The 23024-nt window shown below is 35.5% G+C and overlaps 1 protein-coding gene across 17 annotated transcripts in view; it reads right to left on the reverse strand.

Moving 5' to 3' along the window:
* Positions 1-6659: 6659 nt before the first annotated feature.
* The window catches only part of CTNND2 (catenin delta 2), a 471659-nt gene continuing 455294 nt past the window's right edge, over positions 6660-23024 (reverse strand). For 9 of the 17 annotated variants that reach the window (XM_087930699.1, XM_087930695.1, XM_087930700.1 and 6 more), the window contains 4 exons: positions 17914-18027; positions 14918-15049; positions 9150-9223; positions 6660-7925 (listed from right to left, as the gene is read on the reverse strand). In XM_087930699.1, the coding sequence (XP_087786825.1) occupies positions 7665-7925; positions 9150-9223; positions 14918-15049; positions 17914-18027 (581 nt within the window). In that variant the 3' untranslated portion in view covers positions 6660-7664. Of the gene's footprint in view, positions 7926-9149; positions 9224-11393; positions 12381-14917; positions 15050-17913; positions 18028-18060; positions 18754-23024 lie in introns of those variants that run through there. The other 8 variants (XM_026701042.2, XM_087930702.1, XM_087930701.1 and 5 more) reach the window with 5 other exon arrangements.

A 23024-nucleotide genomic window follows, 5' to 3' on the forward strand; every position in this document is an offset into this window, starting at 1 on the left:
CCTGTGTTAGTGGTTCGAAACAATGGGGTTTTTTTGTACTCTACAAAGTTAAAATATTTATTCATGGCACTTGGGGACATTACAATCCCTGATGTGTTTCAGATCCCATTAAAATAGTTTGACATTCTAAATTATCAGAATTCACAGTCCTTAAAACCTTTGCTAATTATAATGCTCTGAAATCTAAAAAAAATAGGTAGTTTGTAACTGTATCAACCCATTTTATTTTTATTGGCAGAGGGAAGGCCAAATCATTCTGATGGTATGGGAGGGAAGGATGTTCCAGATGAAAATAAATGTCTGTCCCTCTCTTAAGGCTAATGCTGTTAGTTACAATTGGTGTTGATATTCCCTTTCTTATGCACAGAGATAGCATTCCATTTCTTATACATGCATTATTGAAAACTTTATTATAAAAATATTGTTTTGTTCAGCTTTCTGACTGCCAATATTGTCTTGATATCTATGAATATAGTATCTACCTTTTGATAGATACTGTGACATAAAACTCATTACATCCAATTGTTGGAGTATGGAAGGTAACAAGATTTGTAACAAAATCTACAAATTAAACCCCATAATGTGACCTCTTTGTAGCAAAACTTATTTTTTGAGGGTTTTTTTGTCCGTGGTGAGTCTTTGAGAGAGAGAAAAGGGAAAAATACTAGGCCTGCTGTCTCTCATCCCTGGCTGCAACAATACTCTACCACACACATACAATGTAGCTTTTCATCCAACATATTGTGAAAAAATAGCATCTTCTAAAGCAGGAGTCCCCAACCACCGGGCCGCGGACCGGTACCGGTCCGTGGAACATTTTCTACTGGGCCGCCGGTTTGCTGGGCGCTGCCATCTTGTTTTGATGAGAAAGTGCTTCCGGTGAGCTTTTCCGGTTGGAAAGCATTTGGGTCCTGAAGGAATCCTCGCGCCTTAGATTCATCGAAGGGGGGGGCGGCTTCGAACAAAACTAAGGCGCGAGAATTCTTTCAGCACCCAAGGCAAGGCGAGCCGAGCGACCGTCCCGAAGCCCATCAACAAAGGTACAAAGGAGGAGTTGAAGGAGCCGGGGAGAAGCGGGGGATGGCTGGCTGGCCGGTCGCTTGGCTCGCCTTGCCATGCGTGCTGATGCCGGTACCGGGCCGCGGATCATTTTGTGATGCCAGTACCAGGCCGTGGCACAAAAAAGGTTGGGGGCCACTGTTCTAAAGCCTTAGTCCCTTTAATTTTTTTCTGACAGTTGGCTCTTACCCATTCTGCTTGCTTTTCTTGTCCAACTTTTCAGAAAGACTCATTCTGGTCCTCCACAAGACTTTTGCTCACTGTTGCCACTAGGCAAGTTATGTCGGCTGATGAATAACCTGCTACAGGAATGTTGTTGTTAGTTGCAAAGTCGTGTCCAACCCATTTCGACCCAATGGACGACGTTTCTCCAGGCCTTCCTGTCCCCTGCCATCCTCTGGAGTCCATTTAAGCTCATACCCACTGCTTCAGTGACTCCATCCAGCCACCTCATTCTCTTTTGTCCCCTTCTTCTTCTGCCCTCAACCGTTCCCAGCATTAGGTTCTTCTCCAGTGAATCGCAGGAATACCTACTGGAAATTCAGGCTAACTCTAAATAATGGTGGGGCTTATACTGGATGAGGTGAAAGGTTGTCAGGTATGCATTTAATACCTTCTGCAAAGTTTTGCAAGGCCCAGCTCATTACTTTAGGTAGATTGAAAATGACAAGTCTTGACCAATATCAGCCTGCAACAGATTTACCTCCAGGAGCATACAGGTCTTTGTGAGGAAGAAGCTGCAGAATTTTTTGTGTTGTATGAGTAAAAAAAAAAATCCCTCAAACTCTGTCTTCAGGTAAGATTTAGTCAATAAACTAAGGAAAAGTGAGTTGTCCCAAGAGAGAAAAAGCTGGGTATTATTTTTTTAAAAAGGGAAAAAAAGCTATTTCTCTAAGGTAACTACTTGGGATATGCATGACATAAGATAAAAGAGAAGCTTTATATTACTCATAAATATTCAGGTTTTTGTCACATTCTTTTAGCGATGGCAGCAAGAGAGGAGGAATTCATGCTTTGATTACTAAGTAAAGCCTTTGGGTAAAGGATCAAATGAAGTGCTTGTAAGAGTTTTTGTGTGTTTTTTAATTGAGCTACCTTTTAGTTTACAAGACTGGGTTGAAGAGATGAGGCAAAAGGATGATGTTTTGCTGTGCTTTTAGAGAGAAACTTTGTTATGTGTGTTGAATTAAATGAAACTACCAAAATACTGAGTATTATTGAAGGAGAGTCTAATGTACATAATCCCATATAAACTCTTTTGTTCAACTGGGCCATCAATTGTGTTTTAAGCAACTACCATCCTTTTTTCTTCCATGAAAAATAAACCACATACGAATCACTCTTTCCATGGCTTGTTCTGGGTAGTCTTGAGCAGACATTGCAAGTCATTTGGCACATCAGTCATCCCTGACCCTAACCCTAACCATTTAACTAATCTAGGCCGCCCATTAGGATAGAATAGTTTGGATGGAAGATGATAGAAAGGTTCTGAAAAATTGTGTTTTGCATCTGATGAAATTGATAAGACTCTACTAATCTTTTAGAGGTATCATAGGTGAAATATTTCCTTCATCCTAGGGCATTGTTATGTATCCATGCCCTTGATTTTTACACACTGTACTTGGGAGCCCCAGGGGGACAATAGTTAGCCTGCAGTGACGCAGGATAACTCTGCTCATAGCCTGAGTTTGAACCTGACAGGGCCAAAGGTTGACTCAGCCTTCCATCCTTCTGAAGTTGATAAAATGAGGACCCAGAGAGTTGGGGGAAATATGCTAACATTATAAACTGTATATAAGTCTAAGTGCTATTGCTATGAAGAGTTGTTCTCCACAGTACAGCGGGATTTATTGATAGAAAATTTCAGTTCATGCTAGAAACACGTACATTGAAACAGTGTTTTCTGTTGATTCTTATTGTATTATTTTTAATCCTTTTTGCCATTTTACCTGGCAACATTTATTTAACTTTTGGGAATTTGTACATCACCAAAACATAGTTTCAATGTTAATATGGTTTAAGTAATATTTTATTCTTGAAATGTCCACTTTTTAAACTTAATATTGCTTCTGATAGTGCAGTTTTGATAGTATTATAATAGTGAAGCCATTTCTTTTCGATCATAAATAGCATCTTAGTAAAACAATGAATTTTTATATTGAGATCTACACAAGTGATCAAGAGTCTAATATGGTTTGCTTTAAAAACCGAACATTTTTACAGTACAGCAAATACATTTTATACATTTTTAAATCCCTCTTTTTTAGGAGCTACTACTTGACTGAAGAAAATGAAGGTGTTTAGTAATATTTCTTCCTTTTGAAAAAAAAGAGCACAAAGCAAAACCAAAATTGGCTAGGTGATGGGTAGGAGGGAAGGACTGGCTTTGCCACCTAGAACATGGTTTTGGTAGTTCATTGGAATCCTAAAATTCCCTTCTCAAAAGTCCTTCTGTACATATATTTGCTACTGCAGGGTAAAAATAAGGTGGCATGGGAAATCAAATGCAATAAAGTTTTAAAATGTTTAGACAGAAAAATCTACGAATCTACTTCAAATGTTGGTGGTTCAAGTGCTAGTCTGATTTATGCCTTTTGGAAAACTTACCTTTTACATACATTTGCAATTTTCTCTTGAGTAATCCCAACTCATACATGTATTGGAAATTAGTATTTGCCCATAACAATAAGCTTAGCTAGAATTTGTTTTGCTTATTTTTAAATTATTTGAACATTTGAACTCACCCTCAGCAACACCCCATGGCTTATTTGGTAACTAAGCACAATGTGAAGTACCATGGTTCACTTTAATCAAGGCTTATTGTGATGTCTGAGCCCAGAATTCTGGCTTATTTGTAAATTGCTGCTTCTACTTTATCTGTCCAACGAATAAAAGGGCAAGGCAAGAACACCTTTCAAATACATATCCATAAATGCTCACACATACCACACAGACAAAATCACACCACAAAAATCCCCCAAACATACACTCTACATCAAAATACTCCACAAAAGTGAAACAAACTGATAAAAATGCACAAGACTTCTAAACTATTAAAGAATCTCTCACACATAAAACCCAGAAAAAGGACCCATACATAGGAAATCCCCCCACAACATCACACAAACACATGATGAGCCCTGCAGCATCAAAAACAATTCAACAAACCATGCTTAAAAGACCTGCTGGTTTAGTGTTATTCATGATTTAGCCATTACTTTTTGTTATCAATTTGTTTAATGATGCACGGTATATGGTTTGTCATACATCCTTATCAGATTTTTTTTCCGTCTTCACTTGCAACTAGCTCACTTTATACTTAGATCTTAATATTTTTTTGGTTTTTCATTAAGCTTGATGATGATAATTCCTATCTTTGAACCTCTGGCCCTACACCAAGCCTTTAGTTATAGGGAAAAGCCTTATCAAGCCTTCTCCTTCAATTATTATATCCTTTCAAATAGAGACACAATATAGTAGAATAGCTAAATTGTGGGATTAAGACTGGGAAGATTGAGCTTGGATCTGCTTCTAACATCTTATCCATTCTTAATGATGGAAACTCACTGGGGTGACCTATGACCAGTCGTTTACTCTCTTATCCCAATCTACCTCACACACCTGTCCTTATAAGCACTGGAGAAGACAGAGAAATGCATAAATAAAATACTACCTTCTCAACTGTTTGCAGATTTCACGGCAAAGATTTTTGAGCATCAACAATTGGACAAAATCCTGGGATACCACAGGTGGCTTCTACAATGACCTTGTTCATGAGTGGTAGTGGATGAACTATTTTGGCCTAGTTCTCATCCTTTGCAAATTGAGGGCACCGTCTTGGTTACTCATCCCTAGCCCAAACCAGTATTCAGAAAAAACATTTCATCTTTCAAATTGTTTGTGGGACAATATTCTCACAGGAGGGAAAAAAAATCAGTCAAGTTTTCAAAATCATTCCTGTCACATTGGTGACTTTTGGTTATACAGTATATTAGTAATGGGACAGACACAACAGACTGGAAAAGGATCAGTAGTCAAGGGTTCAACTAATACAGTTGCTTGTGCTACATATGTGATAGTTTCTGAAGTTCTCCAGAGAGACTTCAGGGTGAGAAGTTGCCTAGCAGAAATGGAGGGTGCTGTGGATTTAGGGAGTTCATATCACTTGCTGTACATGTAATATTTGCTGCCCAGTTCTTAAAAGATTTTAAGCAGGCAACAAGTACAGCAACTACCCCTTCATTTAAAACAAATATCTACATGGCTGTTACTACCAAGCATAGGGATGCACTATATGCTAAGACACAAATTTTAATTCAGTAATTTGTTACTTTTTTTAAAAAAAGACCAGTAAATCTTGTTTATGTATATGCCTTTGCTTCTGTTGTATCTGGTCTGAGTTAACAACTCACAAATATTTAGTCACTTAAAGATCAAGTATTACAAAAGCTGAAACTATGACCATAAACCTAAAACTGTCTTTGTTTCATAAAACAAAATTTAGCCTGAAGCCTAGATAAATGACATCCTCAAAAGACTTCCATCCTGCAGGTCCTATCACTTGATCATCAATTACCAGATATTAAAATAATTCAGATTAATTTTGCAGCATGTGTTAATTGAATTCTACTCTAACTTCACAACAGTTGGATAGCTGAACATCTTGATTCTCCTACCATTTTCTGGTCTGCCTGAAATGATTTGGCTAACCAGAAATGATTATTATTTCTTATGGGCAATGAGGCATCTAAGTTATTGCCGGTGTCAGATGGCCTTCACACATGAAGGTGATGTGTTGCACCACCACAGGATGGGAGAGAATGACAATACCCTATGAAGTGCTACAGAGGATTGCTTATACTTACCAATGTTTCTCACATGTAGACTAGGCTTCTTTAGATATGTGTTTAAAACTGACAAAGTGTTTGGTATTTTTATAGTATTTGGGGATGGGTAGATTAGGGTATAAATTAGAACCCATCACTAGGTGCTGACATTTCTATGAAATTTTGTTTATTCTTCTGCTGAACTGGTTTACTTTGGAGCCAGCAGAGCACCTCAAGCAATAGCCCAGATTCCATTTTCCACTTAGGGGGTTGCTGTAATAATGAAAGTTACAAAGCTTCTCCTGCTTTCCTTCCCACTATACTTTGTTTTCCTTGCTAGAAGTGTCAGCAGAGCATAGATCTTTTCCTTATCAGATTGGTGAAACAACTCTACTAGTGCAAAACTCCCTCTCCCATTCAACATTTTGGCTTGAAATATTAGAAAAAGTATACAAAACTGCCTTCCACCCAAAGCAGAAACACAACAAAAACAACACCCAAATGTATTGCTACACCAGCCTATACACCTGTTTCTTTTTGTGTATGAGCGTGCAAAATGGATTTCATCTGAAGGCCACCAGATTCTTATACACAAAACATAATTCTATTATGTCTGGCAACACCATGATGGAACACACTTTTATGTTGCACAAATGTACACACAAAATAGTATGCACACGTTTTGAGGACAGACACACACATACGTACATACATGAGCAAGAATGTATATTTTGATTAAGGATCTTGGAAATAGACATTCTTAGCAAATATGGATGACAGATCAATTGTAATTTATTTTCTTTCAACACTGTATCATCATAAAGAAAACTGGTATAAATGAAAAAAATCTATTTCAAATATCTACATCTAAAATTTTAGGCAGTGAAAAAGCACTTTGTTGACAAGGAGTGTGGAATGATGAATGTTAATTGTCAGAAACTGCTGAATGCCTTTTTTTTTAGTTGCCACAAACAAATTCACATATCAGAACGAACAATACTGCTAAATATCAGTTTTTGTTTTCTCCTCTTAAAACATACTGGGGAAAAGAAAAAAGGAAAAGAAAAAGAAAAAACCCTCCCCTACCCCTGGAAATTCATACATATTTCAAAGTTGTGTAATTGAAGCAATATTTAGAACCATAGATGAAGAAACACTGTGGCATTGATGTAATATACACAATGCACTTTGCTCTCTCTTTCTCTCTGGTTTTTAAATCTGTAATGTACATCAAATACTTTACAACAATGCATTAACAAAAGGCAAGAAACATCTTGCTGTACAGAGGAAATCCCAAATGCAACTTGAAGCCTAAATTCACAATGGATGAAGAGAGGAAACAAAGGGTGAGAAGCTGTCCCCCATAAGGTTTGTAAACTGTTCATTTTCTTGTGCTTAACTCTGGACTCACTTCAATGGTTGTAACTTCCCTAACTTCCTTCAGCCACATTCAGTGTACAGTACTATTTGTTTTAAACTCTACATTACAAGGTCAACTGCAAAGCTGCCCTCCCCCCAGTATATTTCTATATCTATATTTAAGAGATAGGATTCTATAGATACAGAAATAGATACACATCCCACTCTTCCTAATAACACTCCCGCGCTTAGTTTCCCATTATTTTAGCCATCTAAAGATACCTTAATTGTTCCAGACTGAGTATTAGGGCCTTCCTATGGAACAGGCTTTAACAAACTAAATTTGCAGGAAAAGAATGTCTTGTGATATGCATGCACATGCACAGTTCCTGGACCTCTTCTTTTTTTCTTGCCCAAATCTCAAACCCAGGAATCTGGAGAGGCTGGATAGTGGCTTGTTTCATAATTGAGTTCACTATAGGGCCGAGCAGCAGAATAGAAATCAACGTAGTTGCCAGTGGACTTGAGTCCCAGGTGCATATTGTACTCGCTGGCAGGTGGGCGATGATGCACTTGGTCTTCAAAGAAGGACTCATCATAGTTTCTTGATGAATTTTGAAATGGCTGATATGGTTCGTATTCCTTTCTTGTGGGCTCCTGTGGGACCGGCTGTGTTGAAACCTGTCAACAGAATAAGAAGTCTTGGCTTGTTAGGGAAGACTATAATGATGGGAAACAAACTGCCATGTCTCTTAAGAGTGCAGAGCAAGGTTCTACTTCAGCGGGACTTATTAGACAGACAACGTGAACATTACGAACATTTCAGCTATTACAGAAAACATCTTAGTCTTCCTGGATGAATGTCACTTTTCTGCTTGATCTTTCTCCAAAGATTGCTTTACATTTGCATTTTCAAGCACATTTAACAGTGGTTTTCCTCAAAAAAGGGGTAGAATAAACTTCACATTAAACTTTTACACATGATTTGTGGGTGGAGGATCTCAGATTGCAGAATGTGAACAATATTAGGAATGCTTGTCCATCAGTAAATTTATATATTTAGACATATGTCTAAATATTTAAAGATTTAAATAATTTAAATAAATATATATTTATTTAAATTATTTAAATCTTTAAATTTATATTTAAAGAGATATCTAGACTCTTTCAGGGCAAGTCTTCTCATTTCAGATAATTTGCACACTTCCCAACCTCATATCCCTTTATAGGCCCTGATCCATATTATTGCTACTAGTTATTTCATACTTGTATATCACATAACCCTAAAGCTATAATGAGAGCTCATAAGGTATCACATCAAAATGCAAATATGATAACTTAACCCATTCATTTTTGTTCATGTTTCTTGTTTCCTGCTTATCAATTTGCTTATTTGCTTGTTTGTTTTATAATTTGTGATTTTTAGGAAATAATTCTTTTAGAAGAAAAAAATATATTTTTTCTAATTAAAAAAATTTCTATTCAATCCTATGGAATTTGAAATATAAGAAAGTGGAAACTGAGATTTTTGTAACATTAAAAAATATCCTGGCTGCAGCTTGCAGTAATGTTTTCAGATCAGAAAGTTTGAATCAGAAACAGGCATTTCTGTTTAGTCCAGTCACACGGAATAGTCACCTATCTTTCACTTTCTCACATTCTTCTCAACAGAATCCCATCAGCAACTTCCTGCGTAATGGTGTTCCCTAGCCTCATTTTTCTCTTATACACATATATGTCACAAAAAATGTGAAAAAATATATTAAGAGATATTGAATAATATTGCCAGGAAACTAGAAGATTTCAAAACTACTTTTTCAGCTATGATTCTTTAAAATTATTGCAGCTATGTTAATCAATTTATTTTTTTTAGTTCAAAAGGGAGTAAGTTGATTTACCACTTACCTGGTTGTGTTTGATATCTTCAGCAGGTGCACCGTAAGAATTTCTATACAAAGTAGAGATTCCAGAGTTCTGACCTAGAAGTGGGAGAAATAGGAATTATGTTACTAGGCAAAATGTATGTTATGTGTATGAACTAGTAGCAGTGGTAGGGCAATTTCAATAAGCCTTTATTAGCAATGATTTACTGATCCCCACATGAGTCATCTATAAGAAAGAACATGTGACTGACATGTTTAAATTTCATCCCTTCCATATATCAGGAAACTAGAAACCTTTATGCTGTACCAAAGCCAGTCATAGATACTTACTACATACAGATTTCTTGAAAACATTTTAACAGTGAGAAGTAGCTGTGAAATCAATCTCACATCAATGAACAATTGACTCTGTCTGTTCAAGATGAATTAGCAAACCAGAGATTAAGGGATAACAGCACACTGGAAAGAGAGCAGTGTGTGTAGGAATGCTTTGCTAAATCATTCTGTGCTTTGCAGAGCCATAAATAAATGTATGAATGTTCAGTTGAAAGCTGTATCAAAAAGATTGTGCTGTCACAAAAAAATACTTCTTCAGAACCCAATGCAGAATACAACTCCTGGATCACTAAGAATGGTTCAAGAGATATTTGATTCCTGAATTTTTCTAGGCAAATATGCTTTGTTTATTTAAGGTAGTATATACTCCAATGCTCAGCCAAAAATTCTCACTTTCTTTGCTCTCATATTTAGTGAGTGGGAAACCACTGAAAGGGTAGATATAATAGAACTATAGACATACACAGTGATGAGTTTTTTAAATGAGCGGTGTCAGATGTTATAGTTAATATAAACACAACATTGCCTAATTACTGTAAATGTATATATTTTACATACATAGTGTTCTTGTGGTCTTAGAATGTCTGGCTATATATTACTTTTAAAAGTTAGTTATTCTAGATGGTTTCATCAGGGAATCTATTTTCTCAGTATTCAACCAATGGTTAATGAAAATGAATGACTTCCTTTCCTATCCAAATGATGAGAATAATCTCCAGTTTTCTGTGAAGTAATCCATTTTATAATTTGTATGGATTGTTTCTGAAGCCTACAAGCCAAATATAGTACTCTATTTTGTGAATGTTCAATTAGGATTGAGTAGTGTGAGGCTGCCAGCAATCAAGTGTACCCCTTTACGTTCCCCCAGATTTTATTGTTCACCAGCAACAAATGACTATCAAGATGCAAACTATGGGCATATATATGTAGTACAGAAATATATTTATGTATAAGAAATCATGAAACAGTATGTATATGAGAAAGTGTTTACTCACATAGACTTTATACCTGGAAATCAGCTAAGAATATGTGATGTTGGGCAAATATTAAAATTCAATAGTAAATAACTACTTTAATGAAAATATTTAATCAGACATCATTTTAAAATACAAAATTAAATTAAAAATCTACCTGTGTTTTTTGGGGGTGGAATCAGTCCTTAAAGAATGAATGCATATTTAGCTAATAACATCAAAATTAGCTTTTCTGATGCTAAAATTCTAAAGCTATCAGCATTAAACAGACAACAGCTGTTCCAGAAAAAGCATCCTTAATATATTTCATTAATATTAACAACCGGAACCCCCACATATAGTAGGTATATCCAGAATTATGCAAACAAGCAGTACTGGTTTTATGTTCTTCCCAATGAGTAAAAAGAAATTTAGGAGGCCTGAATATTAGTTGATTTCAAAATGCTCTTGAAAATGCAAGTGTTACCGGTAAACTGATCATAATTATTTGAAAGATGTCTTGACATATCTCCTGTGTTCTTTTGTTGGGAAGGTCTTATAAAAGGATTATATGAGGTCGAATCAAAACAAGACTGAAGAAGCCTATTTCTTTGGAGAGATTGTGCAACTTACCATATCACTCACTGACCATATCAGGTATTTTTACAATCGGACTGCAATTTCAGATTCAAGGGATTTAAACTCAGAGAACTGCAACCATCAGACCTGACAATAATGGATGGAGTCTTTGGAAGTTCTTGCTACAGTGTACTATTTCCCTCCCCCTTCTCACCAAAGCTGGTTCAAAAGGAATATGGCTCCATATTCCTAATAGTCTCCTATGTCAAGTATAGTGCAGCCATGATCAAGACTTTTATGGCTGCATACTATCTCTGACTCTGCAACTTCAGTTCAGTCTAAAAAATAATCTGACTGCAAATTATCTGTCACAGTTTAAAAAGAAAGGCTCACAATGCTGAGATTTCATATCATGCTTTATTGAACTGTTTAATGTTTGGTTGATTCTGGTTTTCTTTCATGTTAGTTGAGCTCTTTCTCAAGGTGGCAATTCATCTACTCTTCAGATTTGATGTGGTAACCATGTGCCACAAGCTCTGCTCTGGTAGCCTGTAAAAAGCAAAATAAGATTTGTAATCTCTGTTCATAACCAAACAACACAAGCTATTATAAATGACATTTGTTTTGACTTGAAAGTCTAGCCTCATAAGTCACTTGACTATCTGGAAGGGCAAAAATGAGATTCCTATCTTTGTCTATGCATTAGTACAGTAGTCAACTAAAATGCAAGATAGAGGAGCAAGGGGAAAGAATGAAACACCATAAGAACTGGAATAACAAAATTCTGCAAAATGTCACTGGTTAAAAAGTGAGAAAATGATAGACTAGCTATCTTTGCATGGAACAGATTAATAAACCTGCTCCCACTGTAGCATATATAAGTCTGTTTTTTATACTGCTCAATTAGATTCCAACAAGCAAGGCTGTACTTATACAGTAGCTATGTAAGGAGTAGTCAACCATATACTTGGCCCACACAATCCAGGCATGGCATTGAGGGTGTAAAAGCAGCAGATCCCATTGTAGATTTGCTTCAACAAGGCTGTAAGTCTACCCCCATTACATCACAATTATGAAGAATCAGCACAACAAATTACACTAGGGGAGAAGCTAAAACGGGCTCTTAAACATAAAATCCAATTCTAAACAATACCTTATCTGTTGCTGTTTTGCAGTTCTTCAAAAATTCTTCTACCTCTTGATGAATCAATTATCTAATGAAGGATTCATGGACTTCAGAAGATCAGGACTAATGTTCTTGTAGAGTTCATTTCATCTTTTGGCTCCAGTGGATGACGTTTGGGGTATATGGTGTCATGATATGATGGAATGGCATTGCTGTTTAACAAGAAACTTAGAATGACAGCTCTTGAGAGACTAGTCCCCTATTATCAAACAAAACTGCTGAAAGGAACAGCTGTCAAGCATCATAATCTAGAGCAGTGAATCCATTTGGTTTTACTATAGTTAACACTCAATAATCTAATGTTTTTAAATAGTTTTCTTCCAGCTTGTCCTTTTACTCCCTCAACATACATATTTAGATAAGGATATTTCAATTGTGTTCCAAGAATTTGATGAGGTTCTGTGAGAAAATAAGGACCGTATGTATGTATGTATGTATGTATATCCTTTTATTCAAAGATAATCAGGGGTATATACAACATTTTTAAAGATATAGTAGAAAAGTCAAGGTGTCAGTTTATCTTGGAACCTCTCTTTTTCTAGAAAGATGTTTGTGCGCATTATGGCTTTGCCTCTGATTAATTTTTTTAATTAACAGGTTTTGCATGCTGGTAAAGTTTGAAAATCCTTGATTTAGATGGTACCACCTACAGATGTTCTTATTACTAGAAAACTTCCTGTTATTCCTATTATGATAACCTTATAAAACATTGAGAAATTATGAACTTCAGGTTCAATTTAGTTCTGTGTCACGCCAGTCTATGGCTTGTCAACAAAATTGATATATGTTACCCTTTTCCCTAAATAAATTGCTTTAGTCTCCTTAAAATATTCCCTGTAGAGACAGATGAGTGGAAAACTAAACTCCCTTTGCTCTCTGTGTGGTGACCATACTCTCATTTTCATCCCAGAAAGCCATCGGTATAACTTTATTTTGCTGAAAAAAAGAGGTTAACAGAGGATGTGTAATAAAGATAAAACTGTCCCTATGGTGAGGAAGAGGTCATTAGCTGGTACAGAACTTCACAACTGATGGGATATCATTTAGCTCAGGGGTCCCCAACCCCCGGTCTGTGGACTGACACCAGTCTGTGGCCCACCAGGAACCAGGCTGCACAAGCGAGCAAAGACCCATCTTCACACACGTGGGATCCAGGGAAAGCATGAAACCATGCCTCCCTAGTCTGTGGAAAAAACTCCCTTCACAGAACTGGTCCTTGATGCTGAATAGATTGGGAGCCACTGATTTAGCTGACTACCCGTGATTAAAAATATCCTGAAAATCAATAACATTAGTTACTAAAATAGCAATTTCTTATTATTAGCATAATAGCCAGACAAATGTAAAACATCCAAACCAATAAAGGGTGGAATTTTGGAGAAATGAATAGACATAGACCAATGCAGATGTCCTTTATTCCCCTTAAGATCCTTTGAAGCAATAAAGAAAAGGTCTCTCTCCCCACCAGGGCAATGGTGAGCTTTTTCTCTGTCTCATGGTAACACAAGGAGAAAAGATGATGTCCATATGCAAGGTGCACCTGTTTGAACAATAGAGCCCCTTGCAATTGACATACATAACAATATCAGAGTTCTTCTAGATGATGTCACTGATATAACATTTGGAAAGGCAAAGAAGTTCATACTGTATAATGAATTTAAACCCTTGAGTGAGGTTATAATCACCAATGGTATTAAACCAGCCTTTCTCAGGTTGATGTGTTTGGCTCCTCAAATGGCCAAGTTCCATCAACTGCAGCCAATGACAATGGATTATGGAATTTGTAGTTTGAAATATCTGGATAGTATTAGAATCCTTACATGCAGCTAAAATTAAATCTAGCTTTATGCTATTTTTTGTAACAAAATGCTTCTAAATATATGATGATTTTCATGCCATCTTTCCAAATGTATTAGTTACTTTATCTGAAGTTGGGTGACATTCAGTATGCTCTTCTGCCGTGCCATTTTAAAGACTTCTATTTTGGAATGAAAGAAATACCTCATAAAACCCTTTTCAGAAAACAGCATAAATATCACAATTTTAAATAGCAATAAATATAATTGTAAAATTAAGCCAAAAATTTTGTGGGGAAAAAGCTAATTAGCATTTGTTAAAGAGAGAAAATTATATTCCCTAGATAATGCAGAGCTGTAAAAAAAACCTGGGCAGTCATAAGTGATTTACTCCACATGGGATGAATTACAGTAATATACTCACTGCAAAGCACAACAATAGCTAAAGATGATTGTGTGCTCTCCAATATTGTTGATAAGCCACAATAAGTGGTCCATACATATATCCTTCAGTTTAAAGTAGTGTTTTACATCTTTCAATTTATACCATGCTGGCAAAAAAATTATGTGAGTTGAAGTTCGCATATCTTAAAAGTTGCTAAAGTTGAGAAATAATGCTTTAAAGGAAAGGAGGAGGAGGACAAAGAAGAAATGAAATCAGATAAATCTCTTTTCCTTTTATAGGGGAAATACTATTAGGATGCCAGATTCCTATAGTAAACATTATGGTGCAGAGATTGAAGGCTTGGAATTTTGAAACAAAAGTTTAAATCTGACTTTCAATTGATAAACAAATTTGAGTGGAAGACATTAATGTAGTTTACAAAGAGTGTAAAACTTAGAACATGCTTACTAAGTATGTCTGTATTACCACCAGTCTCAATTCCAAGCCCAGGTTTTCTTCTGCAATGTTTATATATCACATACAATTTCTGCTCACCTGTCATGGTGTCTTTTCTAGAAGTATGCTCTCCTTTATTCCCATGGTAAGTAGCATTTGTTCCAGTTGACTCATAATCTGTTTTTCTTTCTTTTAAACTGATCATTTCCCGAGGGGAGGCTGGGGCACTTGCTACAAACAAAAACAAACGCAGATTTTAGAACTCTTGACTGAATGAGTGACATAGTAAAGTATATGAACACACGTTCTAAGCAATGCAGCAATGCAGCTATCTTGAAAATAATGAATCTCTTTAAAAGTAGTTTCATTTGAAAATCTGTGGCAACTGTACATACATAAAACTCTTAAATGAAAATAGTCTTGAATTATTATACCTTAGAAATTAAATTTAACAATATTGCCTTTGAATATCAGCTGTTTAAAATCTTTGTCTTATAAAAGAGGGAAAGGTAAAGCCACTGAGATAAACCATTAAAACTCTGCATCTGCTGAACCCCATTGATACAGATCAGATTAATCAATGGCGCCACACAAAAAAGGGATAGAATAATAATAGCAATAGCACATAGCTTATATATTGCTTCACAGTGTTTTACAGCCCAATCCAAGTGGTTTAGAGAGTCAGCATATTGCCCCCAACAATCAAGGTCTTCATTTTACTCATCTCAAAAGGATGGAAGGTTGCGTCAACTTTGAGCCTGGTGAGATTTGAACTGCCAAACTGCTGGCATCTAGCAGTCAGCAGAAGTAGCCTGCAGTACTGAATTCTAACCACAGCGCCACCACAGCTCTTATGATGATGATGATGTCACCAAAGGCCAAATATGGCACTCCTGAATCTTTCTAGAATTATTCAATCCATGAATTCCATAGAATTTGTCATAATGGGAGGATGTGAACATAGCCATTTCATTTGACTTATCTTTTATGATTGATATTTTGTGGCCCAGAATCACGCTGGTATGCTATTCATATCATTCCACAAAGGCTCAGCTCTAAAATAGCAGATTTTGAAATTTAATATACTCAGGACTGATTTGATACTCTCATATACGTTCAATGTTAGCTTTTAGTTTTTGCTCAAAGCAAGAGATAAATGGAACATCATTTGACTAATAATTAAAGACAGTATTCTGCTCCCTTTTCACCAATTATTAAAGACTTCACTAGTTCCTGTCTTTTAGGCAAAAAAAGGGAAGTTTGGAAACTTAAACTTTCTGCTGTGATTTCCTGAGTCTTTTCATCCTTTCTGTAATCCAATCCCCCCCCCCCCCCCTCTCTTTATTGAGAAGCAGTGTTTCAAGCTGCTCCTTCAGGACGAAAGAACCAAATCTAGTCAACCATGATTTTATTCCTAAACTAAATTTAGCCATCAGCTAGCAAGTATGATATACATGCTTTTCAATGCTAGGGGTCATCAAATCAGGAGGTGTTGTGGAATGTATGGACAATACACTTTGAGGTACATCCTTTCAAGAGGCATGTTCGTGATCTACCAGATTTGTACTTCAGATACAATATACCTTGTACATAAACTCCAAAAATAAATGTTTTTCTTTCAAATGAAACTATTATCAACATTGCTATTAGTCAAACAGAGTAATCAAATTCTCTAGGCCCAGATAAAGTTATCATCCAGCTTACTATCCTTTATATTGCAAATTAGCTGAATTTGTAATGTTTGGTGAATTTTTAAAATCCATTTTTCCAAAAGAGGAAAACTGCTAGCTATCTAGAGCACTTTGATTGCAGCAAGCTATCTGGAGCACTTTGACCTCTTCTAAATCAAAATAAATGCATGTTCCTCCTTTGCTTGTTCACAGTGAAGCTGCAATCAGCTTCTTAAGAGAAAGCACAATGGGAGCCTGATGTATACTTTCTCCTTGCCTGATATTCGAAAATCTTACTTGCTTATTCTACCAGGGCTTAAAAATCTAGCTACATTTCCCCCCAGCTTTCTCTATTCTTTCCCAGCAAAAATTATTAGAATTAATTTTGCAATTAGTTTTCTAGGTTTTTGAGTGGGGCTCTCAATTTTTTTTCTTGAAGAATATTTGGCTGCTTAGAATTAGTCAAGAATCAAAGAAACATGTCAATGGCTGTGCTTGGATAAATGATTTTTGCAGCCATACATCCTTGAAATCTTCATGCACCAGCTCTTTTGAACAGACAGTGTAGAAAACTTGAATGTTAATGTTTTTAATGCTTTTTGCCACCTTATTGTTCTTTTATAAAGTTGAATTTGATTTTCCTCAATTCCATTTTGTATGAATTTTGGTATTTTGGCCCCATCCCATTTGCTGTCTATTCAATCATGTTGAGCCCATACATTATCCGTTTTTCCCAGTTATTATAAAATATATTAATAAATTATGCCAAAACCCAGTGAAAATGTGTAGCAATGACAGTTTACCTAAAGGCTTTAGAAACATTAAGGAAAAACTCTATGTGGTGAAACCCATTATACAATCTCTAATCTCTCCATAACATGAGAGAGAACATTTTCAAAATAAAAATGAACACAACAATATGCAATCTTATATGAATTAGGAAGTGACAATTATCTATTGGCATAGATAATATAATGTATTCAAACCAACAGGGAAGGGGAGAAACCAGAAGAATAAGTAACCCAAATTTACATACTCCTGTAAATTCTACAACTACCTACCAATCTGTGCTATGTCATTCATGGTAAAATTGGGTAAGAATGCAGTTTCCCATGTGACTAACCCCAATGGTATATAGCAGAACTCAGCTGTAATGGGAGGTTGGCATCCATGGGTGGTTGTTACTAGTATAAAATATTGTAGAGGAAAAAACAGTTCTGTAACTCTGCTCCCATAAAGCCCATATAACCTCCTTGATACAAAGATTCAATGCTCATCCAAGTAAGAAATGGGAACCTGAATCCCACGAGAAGAAAATGCTTTCACTTTCCATTTCTACAGCTTGGGAACAAAAATGTTCAGCTATAGAGGACAGAAATCAGAAACTACAGGAAAAAGCTGCTGAATAACTCAGATGTTATATACCTGAATTGCTTGGTTGAATGTAAAGTACTGCTTCAGACCCTGTTGGTCTATTGGCCTTCTGTAAAGTCTTAGTTTTTCCTCTAGGCAATGGGTCAGAATTCTGGATAAGTCCATCTAGAAATGAAATGATTTGAATGGGAATATGTTCTTTTTAATCTCAGTTTTTCGATTCTGAGTATCTTGAGTTCTAGTTGCTGTTTCAAATTTAACAGCCATATACAATATGTACATAAAACAATAAGGTTAATGTGAGGCAAATAACACTTAAAAACACTAAAACCAAGTTGGAATACTGCTGCATAGTCATGTGGCCACTAGCCCCTCCATCTGCCTAAAAGTGGTACTTCTGGCCCCTTTGTAAAGCCCCATAACCCAGAGCACAAGAATGAGTAATAAGGGGGAAGAAGCCACTGATCCTGGCTTTGTATTTTGCCACATTCATCTCAGTGGATATAGTATGGGGCCAACTAAAAAAAAAAGCAAGAGTAGGGGAAAGAGATGTCCAGTTTTGGAGTATTAGTAACGGATCTACCCAGCCAGCCAGCCAAACAAAAACTCACACAAGCAACAATGGCAAATACTTTATTGACCAGCATTTGGGAAGAAGTAGAACCCAAAAGATTAAGAAATATGAGAAGTTGTTCATCAGCAGGATCCTAGACACAAAGCTGGGGAGTAAGATTAGGATCTGGTGCATTTGCTGCATAACTTCCAGTCACAGTATGTAGGTTGTCGTGCAAGTTCTCAATTCTATGCATCCTTCTGGGCACTTGTAAGGAAACCCTTTTCCTCTCCTGTTTCTAACAGGCTGTGAGATAGTTCTTGTGTCTGGAGGACAGCCTGTAGGAAATAATTGGAAATGGAGAAGACTGAGTCTCAGGCAATGAGCGGAAGACATCATTTTTAAAATCTGAATACATAGATATTTGTTGGTAGGAGGAGAGAAGAATGAGTGATACCATCTAATTCTTTGACAGTGTTCATACTTCAGCCTCCAATCCCCGCTGGGGAAAGAAATTTTGGTGTCTTGTGAATATAGCTATGTTTAAGGCCACAGCAGCTATCTGGATACTTTGAGGCTAAAGGAATGCATATAGCATTTTTGGGAAGCCCAATGGGTGTAATGAGTGAGGCAATGATGCAAAGTGGTGACCTAAATTATTTTTCTTGCTTGAGTGAGGAAGTCTGTAATACTACTAATTTTCCACAATAGTAGTAAAAGAAGAATCTGGAGCCTTAGAAAAGGAAAAACTTCATATGGGCGCTGTAATGGTTTGTTCTGTTGTATACATGTGTTGCTCTCTTAGGCAGAATTGTGTGTGAGTGAAATGGATGGCTGGTGTCAACAGCTGCAGAGTTTCCTCTGAGTAGGGATAAGTGCTTTCTCTCTGAGTGTGAAAACCTTTCCTTTTGTCATTACAGTGTAGGCAAGTCGCCTTATTTACAAAGGGAAGGGGGAGGTAGTCACAGCAATGAACACTTTGTTGTGATTGTTCTTTTCGCTTGCTTACCTGTGTGAATTGTTCTATTCAGGTGTACTCCACTTCTTGGAATGCAATTTGATGCTGGATATTTACATTTAGAATCTTGGCACTCTCTACGTGACTATTAAGCATAGTGGTTAGCAGTATATTTAAGTTTCTGTAAGGATTTCAGATAGGGTTTTTCCCACTAGTAAAGTTTCATCTTGTGAAATTTAAGCATGCAATAGAGTAATAATATTAAACAAGAAATGTAAAAAGAAGGTGAGAAAGAGAATGTTTAATAAAGGTCACTTGGGTCCAATATTTAAATATTTAATATGGCTAAGACGCAAACTATATCATTCAGCAGATTAATTAAAATAAATATTAAACACATTTGTTCTCTGTGAGATACTAATAATGAAATGAAAATGCAAAGTAATTTTCCTGGACAAGCACTGCTACGTGTTCCCTCTTGCTAAATCTGGTCAACTGTTGACCTAACATGATGGGAACACTTACAGTGATACAGATGGCACTTTTGTGTATTATGATTCAAAGCCTCATCTAACAAAATCATTTCATATTTTGTATATGAAAATAATCAGAACTTGTTTATTTTTGCTCTTCCTCAAAGAAATTCCTTAAACAGCGATTCTGTGTTTGTCAGTGAAAGACTGAAGATTTCATATGAGGAATTATTGAATCATTCATAAAAAAAACACTTTTGATATTCTTTTATGATCCCATAGAGAATTTAACGGAATATTCATGAATCTAAAATGTGCTTGAGCATACCTAGTAACACCATCAAAAGTTACATATTGTATGATACAAAATACCAGTCATAATACACTACTAATTTCTATGAAAGTTCAGCTAATTGCCTATTGATCCAATTTGTAATTAACATTAAAAAAAAACAGGAAGCTTTGGTAGTACATTTTCCAACTTGCTTTATTTATTATTGTTTGCTGCCAGAATCACTTGTTAAGATGGGTGGCCATACAAATGAAGTTAATAAATAAACTGCATATTTAAAGGCAGAAAGACTTCAAGCAAAAATATACGAAACTTAATTTCTGTTGCCTTATTATGTACAATTGAAAGAAGCTGTACAAAATTGAAAAAGGTGGAGTGATGCTTATTTTCATTTTTTTAGTCGACAGAGCCAGCATTGTCCAGAGACATTTCCATGGTCATATGGTCAGCATGCCGATCTTAGATGAAACATTGTTACCTTCCCATTGAAATGGTACCTATTTATATACTTGCATTTGCATGCTTTAGAACTGCTAGGTGAGCAGGACCTGGGGCAAGTAACGCGAGCTCACCCCATCATGTGGTGCTTGGATCTTAAACCCGGGCTGTAAGTTTTCCAGCTGGCAACATCAGCATCTTTAACCAATGAGCCATCATATCCTCCTGCTATAATGTGTAGTTGAGTAATGAATACAATAACATTAAGGTGAATTTCATCTAAAGAGGATTACAGAATGGATTAGCATGAACCTGGTCTTCCAAAAATAAGTCCTGTGGATAGTCTTGTTCAAAACCATAGGATCATAAAATACAATGGCTGGAAGGAACCTTGGAAATGATCTAACTGAATGTTGTATCCTAAGAAAGTCAAGGTAAAGCAGCTGATTGCTCTCCTTATTTGTCTTCCTCCCAAAGGTAGTAACAATACTGTGAGTGCTTATTGACTGTACATCTTTATAAATAATAATAAATGATTGCTTTAAATCTTTATAAATAATAAAGATGTAATAAAGATGCTTTACATCTTTATAAATAATAATAATAAATAATTTAAAGCAATAATATAATGTAATATATTATTTTATTGATGTATTTTCATATATATGACTATTCAATCTTTTTTATTTCAACTAAAGAAATGAGCTTTAGTTAGTTGTAAGAATTTTATCCTTCCTTTCTAAGCAGATCTACAGAAAAAAATACAGCTGATCTCTCCACTCTTCTGACTATGCTTTTCTTGTTTTCTTTCTTTATAACTTTCATACATAGTTCTGTAATTATATTCATACCTTTCTTTACTTCAATTGAAATTTTATTTCAAATAAATGTTAGTAACAATTACTTATGGAGAGAATATTGTTTTAGGTCTCTGGAATCATTTCACGCTTCAGCAGTGGGTATGTTTAAGTCTGTTTCTCTACAAGATAATCTGGGGTGATTTCAAGATATCCAAACCAGCATACCCATTAGTTCTAGCAACTATGAACAATAATCAGGAACAGCTATTACATGTACATATATTGAAATATATTTCAATTGAAGTAAAGAAAGATATGAATGTAATTATTATAATGTATATAATGCAAAATTTTAATACAAATTATTTCGCACATTATCTTCCTTTAGCAGGCCCATGATTACCAATAATTTACAAATAATGAACCAATGATATGGTTAAGTATAGATTTGAACCTAGATTACTAAAACAGTAATAAGTGCAATAATCTCCCAATTTGACAAAACCACACAATATCAGAAATGGAACTGCTTATTTTCTGCTTTTTATTTTATTTATTTTATTTAAAAGTTAAAATACAACTCCAATAACAAAGTGAGAACAAAATCAAACAAAAAGAAAGAAAAAAGATTAATTTGCAGAAAGCCTTATTCACTTTAGTCATTGTCCTTGGTCCATCCAGAATCAAATACCCTTAAATGATTCTTAGTAATAAAACTTTTCCTTAAAATTAATACTGGGGTCTTTTTACATAATTTCATTTCCAAAGTCATAAATCACTGTTGTAGATACCTTCACAGCATTATTTTTCAAAAATTCTGTCATTTCTGGATTTTTTAGATTCATAGCCCTTTCTACCTTATCCACCAAATTTGTAATTTTCCAACAAAGTTTCTTCTCCTCCAACTCTGTCGCAACAGATTAATTTCCAATCCATCTGACTTCAAATCTAATTCCACTGTTGCCTGTATTTGAATAGCCTCTTTAGGGTGATTTATAATTGTTGTTGCTTCACTGAACTTATCTAAATTTTTAAAAAGAGCTTTTAAGGTAAGAAGCATTCTTCCTTCAAACACTTCCCAGAAAGTTTTTGTTGTTACCATTTTTAATGTAATCCAAAACATATACAATTCACCTCAAGGGCAGTCTGTTCCACAGTCAGCTAACTGCAGGAGGAATTGAGATAATTTTTCCCAGCATAAAGAGTAAATAGAAGAGATAAAATGGAAAATTTTGGCTCTTTAAGAACAAATTTTCAGAAATAAAATACAATAAAATAGCACAGTTCTTATAAAAAGTGGTAAACAAATTCCTTACTCTAAGAGTCCAATGTAAATCAATTCACTTTCACTATGTAAGAAAAAATCTTTGTACCACTGACTTCCATGTGACAAAAGCAAAATTTTTCATTATTCCAGAAAAAAAAGCAGTAGTAAAGAATAAAAACTTTAGGTTTATAATCCAGCAAGATTATAAAAAAAAGTTCAGCATTCAATCAGATGTTTAAAATTTACAATGTAAAGCAAAAATGAAAGAAAACAAATTAAAAAAAAATATGTTAAAGGAAGGCTCGCTTAAATACCTGAACAGCTGATAGGAAAGGATGGGGACCTGACTCTCCAGCTGTTCTTCCTGTGAATTGCAATTAT

Source organism: Pseudonaja textilis, chromosome 3 (assembly GCF_049901715.1).
Source record: "Pseudonaja textilis isolate UNSWEBS1 chromosome 3, rPseTex1.2, whole genome shotgun sequence".
Classification (NCBI taxonomy): Eukaryota; Metazoa; Chordata; class Lepidosauria; order Squamata; family Elapidae; genus Pseudonaja; species Pseudonaja textilis.